Source organism: Herpailurus yagouaroundi, unplaced genomic scaffold (assembly GCF_014898765.1).
Source record: "Herpailurus yagouaroundi ecotype Mexico unplaced genomic scaffold, PumYag 29, whole genome shotgun sequence".
NCBI classification, from domain to species: domain Eukaryota; kingdom Metazoa; phylum Chordata; class Mammalia; order Carnivora; family Felidae; genus Herpailurus; species Herpailurus yagouaroundi.
Window position 1 is genome coordinate 46721659 of NW_024412377.1, and position 25531 is coordinate 46747189.

The 25531-nt window shown below is 40.1% G+C and overlaps 1 protein-coding gene across 1 annotated transcript in view; it reads right to left on the bottom strand.

The window, feature by feature from the left end:
* Positions 1 to 242: 242 nt before the first annotated feature.
* The window catches only part of GEMIN5 (gem nuclear organelle associated protein 5), a 40445-nt gene continuing 15156 nt past the window's right edge, over positions 243 to 25531 (bottom strand). Inside the window, exons 12-28 of the mRNA XM_040442958.1 lie at positions 24677 to 24750; positions 23814 to 23995; positions 20592 to 20731; positions 19536 to 19707; positions 17062 to 17289; positions 15930 to 16043; positions 15393 to 15515; positions 13767 to 13862; positions 13219 to 13356; positions 12100 to 12247; positions 8618 to 8737; positions 7980 to 8190; positions 6222 to 6470; positions 4519 to 4681; positions 3241 to 3745; positions 1645 to 1741; positions 243 to 1064 (exon numbers count right to left, since the gene is read on the bottom strand). Coding sequence (XP_040298892.1) covers positions 897 to 1064; positions 1645 to 1741; positions 3241 to 3745; positions 4519 to 4681; positions 6222 to 6470; positions 7980 to 8190; positions 8618 to 8737; positions 12100 to 12247; positions 13219 to 13356; positions 13767 to 13862; positions 15393 to 15515; positions 15930 to 16043; positions 17062 to 17289; positions 19536 to 19707; positions 20592 to 20731; positions 23814 to 23995; positions 24677 to 24750 — 2928 coding nt within the window. The 3' untranslated portion in view covers positions 243 to 896. The remainder of the gene's footprint in view (positions 1065 to 1644; positions 1742 to 3240; positions 3746 to 4518; positions 4682 to 6221; positions 6471 to 7979; positions 8191 to 8617; positions 8738 to 12099; positions 12248 to 13218; positions 13357 to 13766; positions 13863 to 15392; positions 15516 to 15929; positions 16044 to 17061; positions 17290 to 19535; positions 19708 to 20591; positions 20732 to 23813; positions 23996 to 24676; positions 24751 to 25531) is intronic.

Consider the following 25531-nt stretch of genomic DNA (forward strand, 5'->3'; position numbering starts at 1 on the left):
AGGAGGAACAAGGATTTATAATTAAATAGTATATAGGATCCCATTATGCTGGAGTCCAATAATCCAAAAGCTACATACACAAAATTATGCATTATTCTTCAAAGAGCATCTGTGGTTCTAATTCTCAAAGGGTCTATGATCGAAAAAAGATTAAGAACCACTGAAATAGCAATTTTTTCCTGAGCTACTGTGATCACCATTAATAATTTCTTATAAAACTGAAGGGATAAGACACATCTGAGTTTTAGTTATTTGTTCTTCTAAAGCTTTAGTAAATGATGTGTTCAAGTAAGCAATTACATGAAACAAAACCAAATTTTTGATCTAAAGTTCAGATGGAGGGTAGAGTCAACACGATGGGTAAAGACCTATTTCACATTCAAAGTTCAGTCTTTGAAAGAATAGAAGGGAAGAACCCAAGTTAACAAAAACAGTAAAAAAAAAAAACAAACAACAAAAAACAAGCCAAGTCATAAAAGATATCAATTCTATCTCCAACAAGAATGGCACATTTACCACCAGGCAAAGTATTTATAAAGGTAGTTTGTGTTTAAGAACGTAACACTTTGGGTGATTAAAAAGTTTCTCCTCTTTGGGTGAAACCTGCATAAGGCTTTACAGATGACCAACAATGAATCATACTGCAGGTGTTAGTTCTGAATACCTACTTCTAGCTTTTCATGATCTTTTCCTCCAGTAGGAAACCACAATTGAGTCCAAAGTCCGATTCCACTATGTCTAGGGGTAGAGTCAATTCAAACTTGACCCTCATTTGTATTATTTGGATCACTGCAAAAACATCTAGGGATCAAAGAGAATGTCTGGCGCGGTGTCACGGTGGTGAAGGGTGTTGTACGTTGGAATTTGGCACAGTTTCCTTAAAGGTCCTTGAAAATTCACGTGCAGAAGGTCTGGCAGTATTTTCTGTAAACTTTAGTGTTGCCATATTTCTGAAGGAGCTCTTGGGCCTGCTGCTGCATGTCCTGGGTTACGCTGCCAGGACACTGGGCCCCGATGTGAAGCAGAATGAGACAGCACTCCAGCACATCTGGGAAGGGCCAGATCTGAAAGGGGACACAAGGATGAACAAGGAAGCATTTGGAGGACTCACAAATACCTGTACAGAAGGCACCAGCAACTCAAAGTCTCATCTAGTGACACTACTCAGGCATGGCTGAACTGAGGAAGGCTCTTCCTCAGTAACTCTAAGGGTAGATGATACTCAAAACTGGGAGGGCTCAGACTGGGGTATCCTTCTCAAATGACAGAATCATCTTCTAGAGCCCTACTCAATTCATTCAAAACATGACTCTCCTCTAATACCAGGGCCACATTCAAATACACCTATCCATCTGTAAGCTATCAAATACATGGTACCAATTTTAATTTTATTTTTACTCCCCAGATGCAAAATGTGTTCCATTTCTCTGAAGACCGAGGTATAAAATTGCTTGTGTTGCCAATAATCCTATTCTCACAAAACATTTTAGTTAACCCAAGACAACGGGATCCTAAATTTTTAAGCATATACAAATGTGTAGCAATTTTATAAATGGAACACAAAATTAGATGACCTTAAAGAATTTGGTCCAGTCAGTGGATAATATAAACAATAATGTTTTATTAAATGAACTGATATCTTACCTTAACACTCTCAGGAAATTTAGCTATTCTCTCATTTGCCTCCGTAAGACTTTTGGTTAATTCAGGCAGAGAAAGTGGCTGATTTTTTTCTTCTTTACTGGTAACAATAAAAAAAAAAAATTACAAGTCATGTGCCTTGCCCCACAAAACTTTTAACTGTTACCCTATAAATAAAATTCTTTTGTTATCTCTTTCATCTTTAATACAAAGGTCAAGAGGAGGGAATTTAATGTGATGTGATACGAAGTTTTCAAAGTGAAATATCATTCCTCACCATTTGCCAAATCCCCACTTCTTAGATACATAGCTCTAATGAAAAGTTAGGCCCTTCAGGGGATTCGATCTGCAGCTAAGTGCACAAAGCCTGGATTTCTCTGGGGAATGGTTAGACACAGCTCAGGCTCCTAACTGTTGGTATATGGATGCACATTCTTCTGGAAAGAGTGTCTGAATCTTCTCAAAGGAGTCCTGTGATCCAAAGGTTAAGAGCTGCTGAGTTAGAAAGATTTTTAGTATTTTTCTTGTTACTAAAACCTAGTAACTGCCTAGAGTGTGATAGCTTACTGGAGAAGTGACTCAAAACTCTAACTCAAGATTTCAATGGGACTATTTTTACAGCAATAAATATATAAGGGCTTCAAAACATTTTAGTTTTTTTTTTTTTTTTCAGTTAGTAATAATAGCTATCAGTTTATTGATGGTACTAGTTACAATGTTTTATTTACGCCCTGTGCTGGGGAGAAATAATCTAGGAAAAAGGCCCTCAGCATAATGACCAATCAATAATTGTTAATCACTGCAAATGCCCATAGCAGAAGACCCTGTAATATATGCAAATGAGCTCTACAGTGATTGTGGATCGGCTCCTGTCATCCACCTGGCCCCTGTGTTCAGTGGAAGTGATTAGGATATTACATTCTGATCATTTGGGATTTTCTCAATTCAGTGTGCAGTTTTGTACACTACTCTTTTTGTGTATTTTCTGGGATAGCATAGAATAATCGAAAAACCGTGGTTTTCATTAATGATACAATAATGCACTTCCATTTTACTTGGTTAATTTTTTGGGGGGAGGGGAATCTATTCATCGCCTAGAGATAAGATTTATTGTTATTTTTTACTGAGTTTTTTTTTTTTTTTAAGTTTTTTATTTTTATTAGAGAGAGAGAGAGTGCAAGCAAGAGAAGGGCAGAGAGAGAATTCCAAGCAGGTCCCATGCTCAGTACAGAGCCCAACGCTGGGGCTCAATCCCACAATGGGATCGTGACCTGAGCTGAAATCCAGAGTTGGACGCTGAACCTACTGAGCACCAGGTGTCCCTATCCTATTATTAACACTATTTGTGATTTCATTTAATTCCCCAAACAAGCAAGATAGGAGTAGGTACTCCCAGTTGTATATATGGGAACAAATGCTCAGAAACATTAAGAATCTTGCCTGAGCTCAGTCAGCAGAGCCGGATTAGAGCCCCATGTCAGACTCCAAAGCCTGTGCATTCTACATGATGGTGCCAGCAAGTGACCTGATCAAGCTCATCACATACTGATTTTTATCTGAGAAGCCAGCATGGTATGTCCAATTCCACCTTATACTTACCACTGGTTCTGAGGACTAGAGAGGGGCTGTTCTGCTACCTGCTCAGATTCATTCTTATCAGGACCATTCGTTGTGGATTTACAGACTTGACTCTTCTGGTGTTGGCGGATCATTTCTGCCAAGGTCTCTTGTACTTCAGCAACGGTTCTCTGTGAGTTTTGGAGACTGGCGTGTTTTTCTGAAAAGAGCTCTTTACAAGTGATCAGCATTTGCTCACTTTCTTCTGTGAGGCTCAAGTCTAATTCTGGAGGCCCGCTTGGCTTTGGCTGAGAAATATTAGGGTCTGTTTCTTCAGGGCTGGCACTGTCTATCTGCTGGCTTTGCTCCACAGAAGTTGTCCTTCCGTGAGCAGCTCTTACCCAGACACTGGATTTAGGGCAAGGCTTGGAGAGAGACCACCAGAATTCATACAGACGTCCATAAATAAAAAAGGCCTCCAAACTTTTGAAAGCTGGTGTGGTAGGGGACTGATGTTCACCCAGTTTGTCTCTTAGGTGGTCACAGCCTAGAAGAAGAGAAGGATTTAGGGTTGTGCATTTCTGTTTCTGCTAGATACACATTCCTCTTCCCGTTACGTTTCCTATCACCCAAGGGGCAGAGCTCAAGAACAAGGACAGCAGTGATCCATGGGGTTACATGCTTTTCACCTAAAGCCAATCAGAGCTAAACATCTCCTGACCTAGGACAGCGTTCTTGTTGCTGTAGTCTGCGAGTCAATCAAAGCATTACAGAAAAAGTATTCCATCTTCCTATGAAAGCTCTGGGGTATGATCTCACTATGTCTCTGAAAAATCAGTGATTTAGTTTAGTGACTAAGTATGCAGTTCAAAGAATGTCCCTTCTGTTGTGCTTCTCCATTCTTTTTTTTTTTTTTAAGTCTATTTACTTATTTAATGTAATCTCTACACCCAATGTGGGGCTTGAACTCACGACCCTGAGATCAAGAGCTGCATGCTCTTCCAACTGAGCCAGCCAGGCGCCCTATGTGCTTCTCCATTCTTAACTAACTTCTGAGCACATTGCTATTTCTCTTAAACCATGGAGAAAAATTTGTAGAAGGCAGCAAGGTAGGTAAGGTAGGTAGGGCCAGGTAAAGGAAAACCGCTTGGCCGTTCTGGCCCCCTCGTAGGAGCTTGGGTAAGAGAATTCAAACTTGGTGCTAAATGACACAACTGGCCAGTCTCTTTCAATAATGTTTGTACTCCTGGTGCTACACCATCGGTGGTGTTTACATCATCCATTAGTAGGCATGCTCCCGCAAAGGTTGGGGTCATTTACCCTCAGGAAGAAAGGCTGAGTGCACTTCCTGCATGATGGTGAAGTTTCCGGAGTCGTAGCTCCGGACCACAGCCCGAAGCAGGGCTTCCACAGCCACGTCCCAGGAGGCCACCTGCTGGCTTAGCACTGCCAACGTCAGATCATGGCAAATATGAAGCAGAAGCTGGAGGGAAGAGCCAGAGTTTCAGTTAAACATTCTTGCACAGCAAGCACTGGGATGATACAGAAATATTCCTATTGACTGCACTTGGAAGGAAGGACACAGTGCAAGTTTAAGAAAGGTCCTCCTGTTTCCATCACCCATTTTTGCTTCCCTATCTGAGAAACTTCCATATCTAGTTGCACAGCAACATACCTTGTGTGGTGTTAAAGTCTGTTCATGCTAAAAACAAATGCTGTGACATTTACATTTAATTAAAACAAAAAGTGAGTTTCAGAACTAAAAGCTGTAATTAAACCAACCAACCCGGAGTACAATTAAGAAAATTGTACAATTAAGAAAATTTATCAGTTTTAAGTGAGCCATTTGATGAATTTTGATAAATACATGTATCTCTATAGATACACATGCTACAATCACCATCACGATCAAGACAGAACATTTTCGTCACTGCAGAATATTCCCATGTGCCCCTTTGCAGGCATTCCTCTCTTCCCACCCCCTGCAACCCCTCACCTGGTTTTTGTCACTATAAATTTTGTCTTTTCTAGAATTCAGATAAATGGAACCACAGCATATAGTCTTTTGTGTCTTGGTTCTTTCACTTACCATAATGCTTTCCAGATTTACCAGTATGATTTGTACATCACTAGCTTGTTCCTCTGTATTGCTGCACGTATAGTATTCCACTGTCTGGATAGGCTAGTTTGCACATCCATTCAGCAGCTGATGGATGTCTGGGTTGTTCTAGCTTTTGGCTGCTGTCCGCTAAGCTGCAGCGAACAGCTGTGTACAAGGCTGTATTTCTTTTAGTGAAATATCTGGGCAGTGGGATTGCTGGGTCACTGGGCACGTCTATATTTAACTTAATGGGAAACTGCCAAACTGTTTCCCAAGGTGCTACATTATCATTTGAGGAAGTCTCAATCCTCAAAAATAAATGAGCCTTCCCCCATTTTCAAAAGAAAAAGCAGATAAATTGACATACATTTATAGGATGGGTATAGCTGCTATAATGAATCAACTTTATCTCTCTGCATCAATACAGACAGATTTTACAAACTGGTCACTGAAATGAGGCAAAAAATAATACTATGAGTGACCTAGGGGCTGACTTTGGTAAGCTAGGAAAGGAGAATGGGACCAAAGGAAGGTCCGGGACACCAGGGACTTCAAACTTACTGTATTTCTTTTACTAAAAACTAGAAGAATATATGCAAAACAAAACCAAAAAAACTCTATGAAGCAAAATGACAAATCACGTGAACTCTGGTAATTCCTGGTTGATGAGTACTATATTTTTCTCTGTGCTTTTGTGTAGGTTTAGTTTTTTTTTTTTTTTTTTTTATTTTCTTTTAAAAAGAGAATACTGATCTAAGACTAACTTCAAAGCTAAAGGGCCTTAATTAGTCTTGAAGGGATCTTTCCAGGTTGCCTGTGCCTGCCTTAGTCTTTTCTGAAATGCAAACTGGCATTCAGTTGGTTTCCTTATTATACTAGACGTGGATTAAGGAAGGCTTACTGCAGAGTGCAGACAGGGTACCTGTTTGGAGGGAGTGTTATTTGTAGCAGATGGGTACTTGATAGTTTGCAGCTGCTGTAATGCTGCCTGGTACTGCTCTGGGGTCTCCAGGCTGAAGGTGCTCTTCCATACTGCAGTCACCCTCTCCACGAAGGGCCCTTCAGTGCCTGCAGCCCACACATTGTAGGAAGAACTTTTGCCCTCCGAAAGCTGCCTTTCCTCCAGGCGCTTGGACAGGAGCTCAAGAAGGCTAAACACCAGTCTCTGCCCCTGAAACCCAACAACAAGGACAGGAACTGTTAGGCAATGGAAGTGCCTGATTATCTCAAGAGCTCTTCTCAGTTTCTGTGTTCCCCATCGCATCTGCAGCAACCAGACCCTTTAGGGGGCTGCCTCTGGCCAGTGTGAATCATTGAGTGAGGGGGCGGGGGGTAAAGAGGTGATCTAATAGACATTTTTCCAGATGCCTTTGCAGGAATCCTGGAGGTAGCCTGGAGCCCAAGCAAATAGTTTTATGACACAGAATCCCAACTACAGCCCTGTCCACTGCAGTGTAGACCACATACAGGACAGTCACCTAAGACTTATGACCCAGTTTGAGAAAAGACAGCCTGGGCTCATCCAGTTCTTTCCCCCTGTCCAAACTTTACATTAAGGGATACAGAAGCAAAGTGCAATGGGCAGAAGGTGCTAGAGCAGATAAGCTGTGCAGATATGACAGCTGCGGCAGGTGTCGGGCGCCATGTCCCAGCAGGCTTCAGAGGAGTCAGCAAGTATCTTTCTTTTTGCTAAGACCTTCAGTTGCCATGAGGTTCACGTATACCCTTGTAACAGTATTTTCTCAGTTTGGCTTGGCAAAATATTAGCCCAAATAGCCTGACAATGACCAGAACAGCATTCTGCATAAACGTAAAGGTTTTCTTGCTTTCATAAGGATGCTTTTTAAAAGAAAAAAGAAATGCTTAAATAACCATTCTGGAATTTTTTTTTTTTTGCTATGGATAAATTAAAATCTCTTTAGATTTGGTCATTTTATAAGTAATATACCAAGTGACACTGTCTTTGAGTGCATATTACTTTTGCTAGGAAGTAGCTTTCCTAGAAAGCTACTACTTTTCTTGGGTTTCAATATTTAGGTAGGAACTGTCTTTAGGTCCAGTTACTCTATTAGGGAGAGGGGAGCTTACAAAGTTCATGTTAGTATCTGAGCAGTAAAGCTATCTAAAATGTTTATGTGTTTTAGAAAATGAGAGTGCTGATGCTTTTAAAGTAATCTCAGTTTGATGCGTCAAATAAAACAGTGGTGAGTTACTCATAGTTAACCAGAAAGGGATAAACAGACATTTAACAAAATGTTGATTTCGCCACACTTTGTTATGGCTTATAGTTAAAGAGTGATGCTATGGCGGAGCACCTTGATTTCTGTTGGAAATCCTCCCCTTCCTCTCCCTCTTCAAAGAAGACCTGATGACACCAGTAAAGAAACACCAGACTGCTAGTTCAGGGCTATGCTGACTAAAATTGACTCATGTATGTTGTACACAAATTGATAAGGAAGGAGAATAATATGAATGACTACATTATCTCTTACTCAGAATATGGCAGTGGACAAGCCATGGTACTTCCATGGGATAGTATGGCCAGGGCTTGCTGGACACTTCTAAGGGTACCTGCCAAACTGGTACAGCTGTGCAACTGGGTTATTCATTTGGAATTTGACTAGAAAAGGACTTGTGGCCTTTCCCTCTTAAATACCTGGAGATACAAGAACAGACTGACCTTTAGACTTTCATGTAGCTTCAGCGCTTCCTGGGCTCCCACCCAGTTCCTGGCCAAAAGCAGCTCTTGGGCACATCTGAGAGCCAGGGAAGAGGACAACTCATTCTCTCCTACAATTGAAGCCAGTTCTGCAGCTGTTTTAAGTGATGCTGCATCTCCCTTCTTGGATAAAACTTTGGCTGCATCATAAGCAGAAGCAGCCCCTAAATAGCTGTAATACAAACAAAAACCCAAAAGTGTCATGAACAGATCTCCTATACCCTCTTCCATCTCAACATAGAGAATGAGTGGCAGCATCCTACAGGGTAAGGACATACATTTGCTGAACTGAACCCAAATAGAGTTTTTATTCTCTCCCAGTTTCCTTATTTGATAGTAAAGACATTACTAGAGAAAGGTGGAATTTCTGAGTCTGCTACTGAGGTTTCTTCAGTAGTTATGGTGATTTATATAAGGGAGGTGATTTATATAAAGGATTCATCCAAAGACGATGAATCTTATGAAGCTAGGTTTAATACACATATGGCTTTTTGTTTTCTAGTCACTTTACCTCCCCCTCTAAACTTACTACTCTCGTCCTGCTCTTCTGCATCACAGCTCTTCGATGTTTGGGTACATGCCTGTTCCCTCCAGCTTACCATTTGGCAGCCACGGCATAATGGCCGTCTTTTTCCAGGATGGCTCCCCAGGTGAGGTACAGGTCCTTCAGGATCGGGTCTTCTGGGCGCAGTCGGGCCTTGGCAACTGCAATAGCTTCCCTAGAGGCCAGAACAGATAAAAAGCCAATTTGAAAAAGCTGGAAGATAGGATAAACTGTCCCTCTTGTGTTGTTTATACTGTTCCAACTTCCTGTACAAAACCATTTTCCTGCACTATGTGGGAAGTTAAAATTTTTTTTTTTTTTACATTTATTTATTTTTGAGTCAGAGAAAGACAGCGTGAGCAGGGGAGGGGCAGAGAGAGAGGGAGACACAGAAGCTGAAGCAGGCTCCAGGCTCCGAGCTCAGCACAGAGCCCAACGTGGGGCTTGAAACCATGAACCGTGAGATCATGACCTGACCAGCCGAAGTCGGACGGTCAATCGACTGAGCCACCCAGGCACCCCACGTGGGAAGTTAAAACCACATGCTGAACTCAATTCTTCACCTGGGTCAGCAGTTCTTAACGTGTGGCCTGTGGATTCCTGGGGATCCCCAAGTCTGTCACTTGACAACCAACAGTATTTTTGCCAATGATAAATTTTGAGCTTTCAAGTGAAAACGAGAATTTTAGAAAATCTATGCCTGCCACTGTGGGCTAGATAGCTTCCCAAATGCTAAAGACTTTTCTGAAGAGACTGATGGTGATATTTAAGAATGTGAATGTTTCTGGATATTTTAATAATGAAATGTGTTAACATCTGGAGTATCTGTATAATTCAGTGAGCTAATATTTTCAACTGACCTACAACTTCTGAGTTGTAGCCAACATAAAATTGTAGCTAGAATAAAAGTATTTTAGATTAAGGTGATCTATGCAGAGCAATGTTTAAGAAGTATTTTGAGACATCAACTTACCAGACTTACCCTCCTGCCACTAAACTAGACAAAATATGTATGAAACAACTGTTTTCAGACATTGGATGCAGGCAGCTCAGGATTGTTATCCCCGAGAGAAGGGAACCTCCTAATAGCCATTTTCCTATAGAGAACCCAGCAAAGCCCCAGCAGTCTTACTGAGTGGAGGAGAGACAAAATAATTGGAATATGAGGGGCAGGATAATAGGAAGGAACAAGCTATCCAGGGGAAGCCTTACAGAACTCTGTTTGGGGATCTCATGAATCTTTGGCTAAACAGAAAGCCATGCATGTGTAGGACATTCCTTAAGGCTGGATAAAGAACAATCAGGGAATTATAAGCTGAATAATTCCCAGAGTTCACTCAGGGCATAGGGGACTTCGGTGTTTTGACCAGCCAGACATTTGAGTTCTGATTTGTTGAACACACAGGCATTCAATAAAGACACCAGAAGGTAGAAGGACAAACTAATTCTAGAATATAGATTTCTCTGGGTGGCTCGGTCGGTTAGGTGTCCGACTCTTGATTTTGGCTCAGGTCATGATTTCACGGTTCGTGAGTTCAAGCCCCACGTTGGGGTTCTACGCTGACAGTGAGGAGCCTGCTTGGGATTCTCTCTCTCTTTGCCTCTCCTGCGCACTCTCTCTCTCAAAATAAATAAACTTAAAAAAAAAAAAAAGATTTCTCTAAACCTGTTCTAAGAAACCTTAAAAACAAGCCATGAAAAGATCAAGCTGTTCTACTAGCAACTTTAGTGCTCACTAAAACAGAGTTCAACACCCTTCAGAGGAAGACAAACCAAAACAGGAAAAAGACAAAGTCTCACCAAAGCCATCACATCAAATGGCTGAAAATCAGTGACGGAGAAAGTTCTAAAAACAGTGAGAAAAAAATGACAGTTCCTATATAACAAAGATGGGAATAGATGCAGTCAAGTCAAGAACAATGTAAGAGTAAACAGTCATCTCTGAAGCCCTGAAAGACAAAAACTGCCAATCTAGAATTCTACCCCCAGAGAAAGATCCTTTAAAATGAAGGCAAAATTCGGGGGGCGCCTGGGTGGCTCAGTCGGTTAAGCATCCGACTTCAGCTCAGGTCACGATCTCGCGGTCTGTGAGTTCGAGCCCCGCATCAGGCTCTGGGCTGATGGCTCAGAGCCTGGAGCCTGCTTCTGATTCTGTGTCCCCCCCTCTCTCTGCCCCTCCCCCATTCATGTTCTGTCTCTCTCTGTCTCAAAAATAAATAAACGTTAAAAAAAATTAAAAAAAAAATGAAGGCAAAATTAAAGACTTTTATAGACAAACAAAAGCTGATGGAATTGGTCACTAGAAGAATCACACTACAAAAAAAATGAAATTCTTGTTCAGGTGAAGAAGGAATTGATAGCAGTTGAACGTTGGACCTACGTAAGAGAATGAAAAATGCTAGAAATAAGTATGTGGGCAGATATAAAAAAAGTTTTAAAGTTAAAAAGTTATTTAAAAAGATGACAGGTTAAAGCAAAAATTCTAACACTGTAATGTGGGGCTATAACATGTCAAATATATGACAAGTAAGTAGCAGAAAGGACAGGAGGGAATGAAAGAAATAAGTTTTATATAAGATGTAGGACAACATTAGTTGAAAGTAAACTGTGAAAATTAAAAACGCTAATCATGGGGCGCCTGGGTGGCTCAGTCGGTTAAATGCCTGATTCTTGGTTTCAGATCAGGTCATGATCTCATGGTTTGTGGGTCTGAGTCCCACGTTGGGCTCTGTGCTGATGGTGTGGAGCCTGCTTGGGATTCTCTCTCCCTCTCTCTCAATATAAATAAATAAACTTAAAAATTAAAAAAACATGCTAATCATCATCAACCCTAAAGCAACCATAAAATAGAGTATAGCTAATAAGCCAGGATTGGAGATAAGAAAATATTCAAGTAATCCAAAAGAAAGCAAAATAGCAAGATGGTAAATTTTAATTGCACCAATATTTATATTTAATGTAAATGGCCTAACCATTCCAATTAAAAGACAGAAACCATCAGAATGTATAAAAAAAAACCTGTATGCTGTTTATAAGAAATATTTTACTCCTTTTGTTTGTCATTACTTACAAATGTATTATAGTGAAAGTGTAGTAACTTGGAGAGGAAGGATTCAAACCAATCTCAGCAGAATGGTTGCTTCTTAGAGAAAGGATGAGGACAGAACTGGAGAAAGGCAATTCAGTGAAATCTGGAGTGTTATACTTAAAAACAACAACAGTCGGGGACATGGGGAGCTTTTGGGGTGGCTGACAAGATCCCATCTCTTTTGTATTACACGGTTTCTCTATGTTTGCAACTTTAGGGATAAAGAAATTCTGAAAAAGATCAGTGGCAAATACTGATCGAAGTTAACGCTTGTTAAGTATGGGTAGTGGGTACACTGGTGTTTGTTAGGCTAGTGTGCATGTATTTCTGTACATCTGCAATGTTTAATTACAACCAAGATTTCTGCTGGTTATCGTTAAGTGGCACCGGTCAGCAGATTAATTCCACACTGTGCCCAACTGGTGGCTCAACTGTAGGGTCCTACAAACCTGTAGAAGTGGTTTGACCTGAGCAGCTCTACAGCTTCATACACTTTGTGGATAGAAAGGAGGTGAGAGGCAGCCTTAACATACTGATCTTGAAAACACAGCTGTTTGGCAAAAGCTTCCACGGCCCACAGCCACACATGGTAGCCAGCTAAAAAAAAAAAAAAAAAAAAATGACGGTTGAATAAGCAGCAGCAGGGGTAAGGAAAAAAAGAATCTACATTTGGAATGAAAACACCTTGGTTCTAGTCACTGCACTAAGTAGAGCATTTAGATACTCTGAATTCAGTTATCATTACAGATTATCTGCTTCATTTACTCGCCCTATACCCATGTTTTGAAACATAAATTTTTTCTCTTTGATTAGCTAACACATAAAAAATAATGCAAAATTCAAAAGGTACAAGAGAATATGGAAGTCAGGGCAGTGATTAGCCTTGTTGGGGTGTGTGGAGACTGAATGAACAGGAGCATGAGTGAAGCTTCCTAAGTGCTTTCTGGCAGTGTTATACTTCTTGATATGGTGCTGGTTACAAGGGTGTATTCAGTTTGTGCCATCATAACCTGTGTACTTCTTTTTTTTTTTAAAGTATACTTGAATAAAGTTAAAAAACTGGGCATGGCATAATTTACCTTGTTATTCTGGTGTCCTCCCACCCAAACTCATCCAAATTCCTTTGCCTAGAGACGACCATTATTTCTAGTTTCTTTTGAAACCTTTTTGAAATACTATGTGAAGACAAATATAAATGACAAAGTAGTAAATATTGTCATGTATCAACATCTTGAGTCTTCTCCCTACTATGCTTTTGGAGCTTCATTCCATACTAGAATGCAAAGAGCTGCCTAATTTTTCCCAAGAGATTCTACCGTAGAGGTATGAGATTTAGCCAGTCTCTTACTGATGGACAGAGAGGTTCCTGTGGTCTTTTGCTATGACAAACACTGCTGTAACGACAGTGCCTGTATACTTGTCATTTTGCACGTGTGAGTACAGTTAATTTCCAACACCTAGAATTGCGGAGTTAAAGTTTTTAGACGTGGCCAAACTGTCCTGCAAGAGAGTGTCCATTTAGTGGACTTATCTTCAAGGTGATAGCCCTTTTGTCGAGAAGAACATACCAACTGGTGCCATAGCCACAAGACTGTCTGTCAGCTCCCCCCTTTCCGCTGCCGTCTGAAGAACACCTTTTAGATCTCCTTTCCAAAGCATGAGTTGGTGAAATAACTCAGGGTGGCCATTTTCCAAGTGACCCTTTCCTGTTTGGAGGAGACATAATGTTGGGAAGAGGTTTCAGAAACCTGTCTGCACAGACTTTAAGAGAAGGAAAGTCAGGATGAAAAGAGGGGAACAAATTCCTATAATATGTTGTTGCTGGCTGATGGGTGAGTCATCTCTCAGAGTGTTCATAATGTGGTTTAAAGCCCACTCAGTCCCTTGTCCACACACTCATTTTCACTTACGCTCAGAGTGAACACTATGTTTAGGGTCCTATGAGAGATGCAAGGGGTATAAGGGAATATGCAGATTGGGGAGCTCAAAACCTAGTTAGTTGAAATGTAAAACCAACCAGTATGATGCCACAGGATGGCAGCCATAAAACAGGTGTGTACAAAGTATTAGGGAAGCATGGAGACAGACTGGGTTATGTTGACTGGACTTGCCTCACCTTCAACCTCAATCATTCTGTACAGGGCAGTCCTGTCTGTGAAAAGTCCCAAGTGAAATCTTTCCTCAAGATCAGCAGACACGTCCTCATTTAGCTCTGTGAATTCAAAAAGACAAGAAAATGAGGTTACTGTTTTCTGTCCAATTACTTCCAAACGTGTGTCCAGATGACCCATTTCAGACAGTGAAGAGAAGTCCTGTGCCCTTGTTTACCCTAACAGAGACCCCTCCTGGTTACAAGGGTAGCAAAACATGAAAACACTGTGTTAAAGCTCAGCCTTGGCAAAATCCAGTGAGACAATTTAGTCTGCAGTTTGCTCAAATAAAGATGGGGAAGGGGCGGGCGCCTGGGTGGCGCAGTCGGTTAAGCGTCCGACTTCAACCAGGTCACGATCTCGCGGTCCGTGAGTTCGAGCCCCGCGTCGGGCTCTGGGCTGATGGCTCAGAGCCTGGAGCCTGTTTCCGATTCTGTGTCTCCCTCTCTCTCTGCCCCTCACCCGTTCATGCTCTGTCTCTCTCTGTCCCAAAAATAAATAAACGTTGGAAAAAAAAAAAAAAAAAAAGATGGGGAAGGGGTGAAAGAGGATGTAAAAAGCCAGCCCCAGGGGCACCTGGGTGGCTCGATTTGAGTGTCTGACTCTTAATTTCTGCTCAGGTAGTGGTCCCACGGTTGCGAGATTTAGCCCCTCGCTGGGCTCCATGCTGAGTGTGGAACCTACTTGGGATTCTCTCTCTCCCTATTTCTCTGCCCCTCCTCTGCCTCAAAAAAAAAAAAAAAAAAAAAGGCCAACCCCAAATCCCAACAAGAAATGTCCTTAACATTTGCTAGGACCCACCACAAAGGGATTCAATAATCATTCTGGTTTTTAAAAAGTCAACTGAGTAACTTTCCAGTAAAGTTAATAATGTAAAGCTATATGATAAAGTGTGTAAGTTACAGGAAGTCAAGATAAAGTCCCCAAAAGAGGCTTATGTATGTAAGAAGAGCATAAAATATTTCTGGAGAGAGACAAAAACTGTTAACAGTGTGGTCTTGAGGGGAAATGTGAGGATTGGGTATCGGGGTGGGATGGGGATTTACATTCTTTTTGAATCTCTGAATTTCATTTTATCATGTGTATCTATTTTCAACATGTAAAATTCAAAAAAATATAGCTGTTCAAATATCAAAATAATGGGCCTTACATGAGAGTTTTGCAAAAGTAAAATAAAAAAAAACCTATAACAAAAACTTCCACCAAATCCAAAAAAAGGAACTGCCATATTATGGGTATATTTCCAACAAGGAAATACTTTTTTTTCTAATTGAAGATACTGTTTTCCTGGGGGAAAAATAGTTGAAGGAGTTGATTCATGCTGAGGTATTTAAGCCATCATACCAATTCCAGCACATAGATGGCTGGTGACAACTGGATTTAGAACAATAAGCCAGAGCACCACATCGCAAAGGCACGGGGGAGCCTGGCGGTGGGGCCGTGGGGGGGATGGAAGGTTGGAAAAGAATTTAGAAATATAAACAACTCTAGACATTTGTGTGCTCATTCATTCAACAAATATACAAGCAAGCGCCTCTTATGTGCTAGTTCCCAGAAGACTATGGATGGGCCAAGGGAGTGTATTTTTGTACCTTTGGAGTGTTTTGCCGTTGCTAATACCAGACAGTCCTGATGAAGCTCCTCTTTAGACCTGTGGTCCAGGCTGGTAGTCAGTGGAAGCATGGAACGAGCTTTTCGCTTCTTGGTTATGGATTCTGAAATGTAATAAAAATATAGATGGTCTAAGAAGAGCTGATCAGAATCACAAACGGGATGGCCATTGTGCGATTGTAACCTACTGGAGGGATAATGCCGGTCATCAGAAAATTTGCTACTTATGAAGAAGCTTTCAGGTTAAGTTAGCTGGGGGCAGTGTGTACAACACACACAACACGTCCCTGTGAACCCCTGTGAAGCATTATCAACAGTTGCAAAATGACACTTCCTCATGAAAACGTTAAAAAAATGTTTAAAATTGTTTAAGTGTTAAAAATGTTTAAAAGCATGACCCAAAATTGAAATAATCAAAACACAAACATTTAAAACCCAATTTTTGTTTTTGACTGTTTTCAGTTGCATGTAATATTTGAGGATGCTTTAACAAAATATTTTAACCATTAGACACCAACCTGACTTCTCTTTAGGTGGCTCCTTTTTCAGTATTGTGACTTTGTTATTAACAGTGGTTTTTGACTTTTCAAAACCTATGGAAACCGGAGTGCAGGTAACTGGTTCTCTAGAAGCTGTATCATAGGAGATAAAGAAAAAGTTTGGAGGAGAACAATATAGAGTCTAGTTCTTTTTAATGATTAAGAACTAAACCAGGCTTAATATTATTTATGTATTCCATAACATGAGATAAAATACTTTCAAAAGGAAACATGGGTAGTCTCCCTTTTCCCACCTCACAAAATGTCTAAGTCTTAGAACTTTGATTGATCTCAGGAGAAATTTTAAGTTTATAGCTGCCACAACTTTATACCATAGGCCCAGGAGTCCTGAAACCTTGCTCAGATGACAAAAGACTTGTTACATATTTAGGTAACAAAGTATTAAGTGTATATATTTAATTACACAAACAAGGAACAACTTTACTAATAGAAATTATTAAGGGTATGTGATATGGAGTCACAGCCCTGAGCACACACAACCATGAACTTTAAAAAAAAGCCCAACTGGGGAAAAAAAAAACAAAACAACCCAGCGGCTGGTCTACAGGGGTAAAGAACATTTTGTACAACCATTTTGTGATATAAAGGCGTTTTGATGAGCCTAAAAAAATAAATCCATTAAGCCTTTAGCTCTTTATTTTCCTAACCTTTTCCCAGGGTGGCGGTAGCTTCTAGGTCAGATGCTGGTAAGGGGCAGTGGTTTCTTTCAATAATTGTGGCTAGATGTGATACTGTGAAAACTTGTCCCATGTCAGTTTCTATGAGTCAACTGCCCTGGTTTCACTTTGCCCCACAGTCTTATCCTGCCCAAGGTGCTAAGAAGTTTTTTCTAAAGACCTTCACTATTTCGATCCCAGTCTTCCACCAGATCCACTTTACCACTTCAAAGGGGTTTAGAGGCTTAAGATAACCTTTTAAGAAATGAATGGAGTTTCTAACGGCACCAAAGATACAGTTTAAGTTACAGAGATGGGACAATACATAGGTCAGAGACAGAGAAATTTCAAACTGAGTAAGGACCTGGCTTAGTTTCCTGGTCATGACTATCAAGTCCTAGAGAGTCCACGAAACACAGGACTTGGCCACATACCCACTGAGATGATGCTACTGGGTAGCTCTGGCTCCTGGGCTTCCTCCTCACCCTCCTGGTCCGACAGACCGTTCTCAACAGGTCCCGAGCTCTCCCTGATGCTCTCGTCTTCATTCCCGTCATACACATCCTGCTTTACAGGAGCTCTCGAGGTGGGCTTTTTCTTCTTTTTGGGCTTTGGCTTAGGTTGAGAGAGCCTTTTTTTCTCTAATTCAATACTTTTCTTACCTAGAGGTATCACGATTAAGACAAAAGGTAAAGTACAGATTCTTGGTTAAAAGCACTCTAGGAGACAATCTCTAAAACGTCCTCACTCTTTTTTTTTTGATAGTATTCTCATCACTTCTCTTCCTTCCCCATGAATTTTTAGAGTTAGAGTATCAAAAAGTTAACCATACCAAACCCTTTTAGGATTTCATTAAACCATGAATATGATGCCCAATTATCCTTGAATACTTATAGTGTGTATCCTACACACAGGGACATTCTCCTACATTACCACAACACAACCAAGAAAATCAGGAAATTAACATCGATGCATTACTACTGTCTACTCCACAGACTGTATTCAAGTTCTGCCAGTTGTACCAAGAATGTCTTTTATGGCAAAAGGAATCAATCCAGGATTACATGATGAACTTGCTTGTTACATCTCTCTAGTTTCCTTCAGTCTGGAGGAGGCTCGTTTTCCTGTTAATTTGCATGACTTGAAACTTTTAAGATTACAGGGCTGTTATTTTGTTGATTTCCCCCACCGCCTGATGTCTGCTATGATTAAATTTAGGTTTTACATTTGGGGTTGGAATACATAGGAGTGATGCTGTCAATGTAACACAGTGGGTAGCACATAGTTTCTACTTGTCTCATTATTTGTTTACTTCCATCACTAGATTAAGGGGACAGGTTTCTCCCTGAAAACTTATTTTCCCTTTGTAATTAATAAGTTTGCGCCCACTAGTTTTACTATCCACCGATGTTTCTTGACAAAAAACTGTTACTATGAAGACTGAATAGTAATTTTCTAATTCCATCATTCATTCTACATTCATTAGTTGGCATTCTGTAAAGAGCTTTTGTTTCCCCGTTTATTTAGACCTTCATTCCCCACCCCCCCAATATGGACTCATGGATTCCTATTTTTTTTTAATTTTTAAGTTCATTTGTTTATTTTTAGACAGCAACAATGAGCAGGGGAGGAGCAGAGAGAGAGGGAGAGATTCCTAAGCAGGCTCTGCGTGATCAGTGCAGAGCCCGACGCGGTGCTCAAACTCAACTGTGAGATCGTGACCTGAGCCTAAATCAAGAGTCAGATGCTTAACCGACTGAGACAGGCAGGTGCCCCCTAGTTAGTTTTAATCCATTACTATTTATTTATTTTTTAAGTTTTAAAGCATTTATCCCTTGCTTTTTAGGTCGTCTTTATTGAGGTATAGTTTAACACAATATACCCACTTTTTAATACTTCGATGAGTTTTGACAGATGTATAGTCATGTAACTCACCACTGCGAATAAAATATTTCCATTATCTCATTTCCTCATGCCTCTTTGCAGTAAGATGCACCCCCTTCCTGAGTCCCAGGCAGTCACTCATCTGCTGTCACTATAGTTTTGCCTTTTTAGAATTTCATATTGTAGATACTTGTGTTTCTGACTGTACATTAGAATTACATAGCATGCATTCTTTTGTGCCTGGCATCTTTTGTTCAGTGTAACATTTTTTTGGGATTCACACATTTTGCTATGTTTATCAGTAGTTACTTCCTTTTCATTGCTGAGTAGAATTCCACTGTAGGGATATACCAGTGTATTTACTGTGCCAATTGACATGTGGGTTGTTTCCAGTTTGTGTTCATTACAGATAAAGCTACCATGAGCATTTTTTTTTTTTTACAAATCATCATGTGGATAGATCATTTCATTTATTTAGGCACATTTTTAGTTGTTTAATATATAACTGGTATCAGTTAATCTTTGCTAGCCAGGGAGTTCTTCTGTTCATTATTTTCAAGTTCAGACTGTCTCAGATTTGGTTAGTGGGAGCCCCTGCAAGCTGGCTTCTTTGTCCTCTTGACAGATCTCAGTTCTTTGGACATTTCCTTCCTTTGTGGCATTGGATGATGTGCCAGGCCCATCTTGTATTTTTCCTGCCTCAACCTGGAATTAGCCATTTCTCCAAGAAGCCCTGGTTAGTCTCTCTTAACAGAGAATCCTATCTAGAAACCAAGATGTGGGCATAGGTCTACTCGACATTATTTGGATGCTGTCCTTAGGCCCCTCATGGCTGCCTTCCTTGATTAGGAAAGCAACCCGTGCCATGCTGTTGCTGCCACCTTAGAGAGCAATCCTGAATCTCCAGTGACCATTACAGAGCCCTACATGAATGTCCTCTTTGCTTGAGCCTGATCAACTTAGTTACTGAGGTAGGGAGAAAGGGAAGTAGGCAAGCATTTATGGGCTCCCAGTTCTGACTGACCTTGAGGAGGCCGAGAATGTTCTTGCATGGGAGTGAGCCATTTGTACACACAGAAGTCATCTGCCCCTGAGTAGATGCAGTCTGGATCCAGTGGGGACCATGCCACACAAAGCAGTCGACCTCGATGTCCTCGGAAGTTGCACAGAGGCTCTTCTCTGAGAGTATCCCACACCTAAAACCAAAAGCCACATGACAGCATAGATAATTTTTGGTTATTCTATTGCTTTGGGGAGCAGGTATAAATTTAAAAAGATTTAAACAAATCTGTGTACTCTTGTTTACTCTTATGACTTATTATTTCCTCTTAGGTGTTCAAATTTCAGAAATGGTATTTCCTGTGTCATGAGAATTCTAATTCAGAACTCACAGCTGCATGTGTAGTCCATGCTTACAGTTCTAATTTTTTGCAGGTGATTCTTCTGCCCCATTTCTTGGCAAATGATCAATTTCCTTACTATTTCTTAAATTACTCCAGTCTCCATTTCACAGAGGGCAGCCCTTCATGGCTTCTTGGTTTGTGCAGATAACTCAATTACAACTCAACAGAGACTGACATCCATCACAGAGATTATTAGCTCTCTAGTTACTAATGTCTGTTCTGGTTCTGATATCTGAAAGTCCTATCTCATAGCTCAGGCTTGGCATCTCACTTTTATTTCTTCCAACCTGAAGATTTCTGACTTACAATTTATTATTAAAAAAATTGTTCATGATTTATAGCCATTTGTGTTTAAGACAGGAACAGGTACTTCTCACATCAATTCAGCCCATCTTATGACAGTAAGAATGAAATCTTAAAAGATACTAGAATTTAGCTAGTTCCCTATCAATACTTTCCCTTTCATCTAAGTAAAAAAAAAAAACCCAAAACCCCCCAAAAAACAATCTTAGCCTGCCAAAGGCCCAGATATGTGGGATGTTTTCTAGAGCTCAGAATATCCCTTTCTGTACAAGATAATGGTGAGGAAAAGAATGTACACAACTGGGGGAAAAGAGGAAAGAGTTCAAATTAGAGTATGTGGTGAGGAACCTACGGAATCAAGGACACAATAGTACCTGAGCTGTACCATCGTAGGAAGCAGATACCAGCCTTCCATCATGATGTGGGCTCCATGCCACACTGGTAATCTTGGCTGTGTGCCCTGACAGGGTCCGGTAGGGCTCTGTAATGGTCACTGGAGATTCAGGATTGCTCTCTAAGAGACAAGGGAAAGATGACATTTCTACCAACAGCCAACAACAAAAAGACTCAGAGGAAGGTATTATTGTGGAGAGTCAAGATTTTGCCATATGCTTTCTAGATGACTTGCAGCAGGCAATGTTATTTATTGGTTAAGACTGTGGGCATGTCCACAGTGCTTGGCATATGGGTTTACTGCATTGTTAGCTGTCATTTTGTCTTTTCAAAAGCCACCAAAGTGAAAATAATACCTTTTGCATATGGTACCAAGGAGGATGTATCATCACTTTTATGGTAGCTAAAGATATATAATCTGAATCTATAAGAAAAACACCAGATTAAGGGGGCATCTACAAAATAACAGGGCAATATTCTTCAAAGATTAAAAACAAAATGGCTGTAGGGCTCCTGGGTAGTCCAGTCATTTAAGCATCTGACTCTTGATTTTGGCTCAGGTCATGATCTCTCAGCTCCTGAGACCAAGCCTCATGTTGGACTTTGCGCCTGGGTGGCTCGATTGAGCATCCAATTCTTAATTTTGACTCAGGTCGTGGTCTCATGGTCATGAGATTGAGCCCCTCATTGGGCTCCATGCTGAGTGTGGAGCCTGCTTGGGATTCTCCTTGTCCTCTCTCTCTCTGCCCCCCCTTGCTCACACGTGTGCTATCTCAAAAATAAATACAGTTTAAAAATGAAAAAGGGCTGAGAAACTATTCTAGATATAAAGGATATTATTGGATCAATCAACAAAACTAGAATATGGATGATAGATTAAACCATTGTATATTGTTAAATTAACTCAAGTTGATAGTGGAATTGTGGATTGTAAGGGAATATCCTTATTCTTACAAAATACACAAATATTAAGGGACATGGAGAGAATGACGCATTCAACACAAAAGGTTTGGGAAAAGTACATACACAGACACACAGAGAACCAAGCAGCAATTATCCCTTTCAGCCAGAACTGCCATTTTCTAATAATTTGACACAAGGACCAACACAAAGGGAAAGAGGAGAGGTACTCGCTGTATGTTCCCTATGCCTTTTAGAAAACTTGGAGTTGTTCCTTTGGCCACATACATGTTAATCTACAAGAAAAGTGATACTGTGGACATCAAGGGAATAGGCACTGTTCAAAAAGGGAATGCCACACAAATTTTACCATGGCAAAACTGGAAGAGCCTATGGTGTTACCCAGAATGCTTTTGGCATTATTGTAAACAAACAAGGACAAGATTCTTGCCAAGAGAACTGATGTATGTATTGAGCATATAAAGCACTCGAAGAGCCAAGATAGCTTCCTGAAGCAGTGAAGGAAAATGATCAGAAAAAGAAGCCAAGGAGAAAGGTACTTGGGTTCAACTGAAGCACCAGCCTGCCCCACCCAGAGAAGCACACTCTGTGAGGACCAGCGGAAAGGAGTCTGAGTTGCTGGAACCCATTCCATATGAATTCATGGCATGGTAAATATAAAAAAAATAAAAGACCTTAAGGCTGTAAAAATGCTTCCCTTAACTGAGTAGGAGTGTGGGGTCCTCTCCCTGAAAGAAATATTTAAAGCAAAAAACAAAACAAAACAAAACAAAACAAAATGAAACAAAACAAAAACAAAAACCAAGCAAATATGACAAAATGTTAATAGCTGTTGAACGTTTGAACAAGAGTATGAGAGTTCCCAGTCTGAAAGGGATATTGATTCTGGCCAACTTTTTTTCTTGTTCTATTATTCAGTAGATAAAAAATAAAAAACAAGCTAAGATATTAGTGTTAAAGTAGACAAAGATCTGCATTGCTCTGAGGAATTAAGTCAATGCCCTCAGCCGAAGTGGATGCTTAACTTGGCATCCCGATAATAATGATAAAAGACCAGGATAAGCTTTCTAACATATCATGCTCATTAGTTACACACTGTCTACTACTTATTGTTAGGAAAATCTGTCTATACTTTAATAGTTTTCCATATTGCTTTTAACTTGAGAGAACCACTGCTAGAATCATTTTTTGTTGTTACAGATAAGGATTCTCAGAAAACTACTGGAAATTCTAGAGAAAATGAAAATGTCAACTGTTTTCACTATTTTCACAGCACATACTTGGCACTACTCTTCAAACAGCACAGTGTCAGATTATAATTTCTTCATATTAGGAAAGAAGTAATCGCACTTCTTTTGTATTAAAAAAAAGGGCTCTTCTAACCACCTATTATGGTTTTTGTGGGTGCTAAGCAGGGTCAAAGACTCCTTAAGGAATAAGTCATGGAAATGTGAAAAAGATCAACCTGCTAGGCAGGAATAGTACTTACCAGAACACATAGGTTCTGCAATTAGGCTTGAATCTAGGCTCCCCTCCACACTAGCTATGGGACTTTAGGAAGTTAAGCTAACTTCTCTGGGCCTCAATTTAAACATCAGGAAAATGCGGCTAACACAGTCTACCTCACAGGACCATGAGAATTAGATACAGTCAAACATGGGAATGGGATGTGTGTGTAAAATACTCAAACACTGAAGGAAGAGGGTATAAACTGGCACAATCTTTTTGGAGCCACTTAGCAATAACAATCCTCTATTATTTTTTTTATTTTTATTTTACTAAAAAACTTTTTAAAATGTTTATTTATTTTTGAGAGAGAGAGAGAGAGACACCACACGCGAGCAGGGGAGGGGCATGGAGAGAGGGAGACACAGAACCCGAAGAAGGCTCCCGGCTCTGAGCTGTCAGCACAGAGCCCAACACGGGGCATGAACCCACGAATTGCGAAATCATGACCTGAGCCAAAGTTGGAGGTTTAACAGACTGAGCCACCCAGGTGCCTAGCAGTAACAATACTGAAAAAAAAAACTGGAGAAAACATTCAGCAAACTAATCATGCTGGTTATGACTGAGGGATGTTATTATGGGAGGAACTTCATTTTTTAAGTTAACCTTTTTGTCATGTTTGAAATTTTTGTCTTATAAGTAAGATGAATATATTACTTTTGAAAGCAGAAGCAACAATAACATTTTAATACCAAAAAATAAGTAAAAAGGTACAAAACTTGGAATGCAGAATAGCTGAACACATATGGCCCCAGGGTGTAAGAAAGCAAAGTTACCTATGACAGTCTTCAGGTTGTGCACATAAATGACCGCATTGTTGGACCCAGAGGCCATCAGATAGCTCAGCTCCGGCTGACTGCCGTGCTCATGATGCCAGCTAATGGTATTCACAAGCTTGTGATGCTGCTGGATGGTACATATCAGTTTCAGGTTGGGAACTTGAAATATTTCTATTGATCTGGAGTCACAAACCCATGAGACAAGAAAGATGGATGGTCAAATTACAATCTAATGCAAACAAGTATCTCCCTCATTCCATCACTCAACTAAAGGTGAAATGGAATAGGATAACCCTATCTATCACTGCAGAGGTCACTCTCTTATAGAGAGTCAAAAACAAAAAGTTGTTTTTTTAAACAAATGTATTCAGCTTTGAAAAAATCCCATCAATCTCTGGGCAGCAGTTGTGTTTATCAGGCTCTTGTAATAAACGGTGCTATGGAAAAGCTAAAAGAATTAATGAGCCAATGGCTAAATTAGGACTATGTAATTAGGATCAACATTGGAAAGAGCATGGTGAGGTCTAAAAACCATTTCTTCCCAGGCTTAGTTTAAAAAAAATGAAGGACGATTTATGCATTTCAGTGCAGACCAACATTTTGTGAAGCATAACACAGCTGAAACACTGAATGGGCAAACATTTCTTTAGACTGAAAATACCCAACTTATTTTGCATTCTCAAAAATACAAAGAGCTTCCAGATCATTCAAGGATATTAAGGACAGATCAGAATATCATATTCAACTAGGCTACCCCAACTAAAACTATAGATGGCATTAGTCAGCTTTGGATCAAATGTGTAATACATACAAAAACAAAGTTTTCTGAATTTGTGTTTTTTTAAGAAACAAACACATACCCATCTTCGTTGCCAAGGGCCATGATTTTGCCATCTGCTTTCCAGCTGACCTCTGTGTGTACAGGCAATTTGTACTAGAAAGCAAAACAAACCAATCTTGACTAAAAGCACACTGTTCTTCTCTCTGCATATCTTACAAATCAATGATGACAGCATGAGAAAAAAAATCCCTAGTTTAAAATGTTCTAATTTTACAACTTGTACATAATCTACATAATTAGCCAAAGAGTTACTAAGAGCAAATATTCAAATTGTAATTTCCTTAATTGGGACAAACAAGAGAGGCTAGTAAATACCCAATGTCTACAGTGTCTAACCTTGTAAAATAAACTTTTTAATTTTTATCCCACAACAGAGAGTGTAATATGTCCATTTTAAGAACGTGGGGGTCATGTCTCCTTAACAAAATAAGTAACATATATATATATATGTGTGTGTGTATATATATATATATATATATATATATACACACACACACACACACGTCTATACATATACATACATATACATACATACACACATACACATGGCCTTGTTTTCTTCCTATTTCTATTTCTTTTCTTCCTTCTTTTCCCTCTCCTTTCCCTTCCCTCCTCTCCCCTCCCTCTCTTTCTCTTTCCTTTCCCTTTTCCTGTTCCTTTTTCTTTTTTTTTTTTATTTAAAAAAAAATTTTTTTTTAACGTTTACTTATTTTTTTGGGACAGAGAGAGACAGAGCATGAACGGGGGAGGGGCAGAGAGAGAGGGAGACACAGAATCAGAAACAGGCTCCAGGCTCTGAGCCATCAGCCCAGAGCCCGACGCGGGGCTCGAACTCACGGACCGCGAGATCGTGACCTGGCTGAAGTCGGACGCT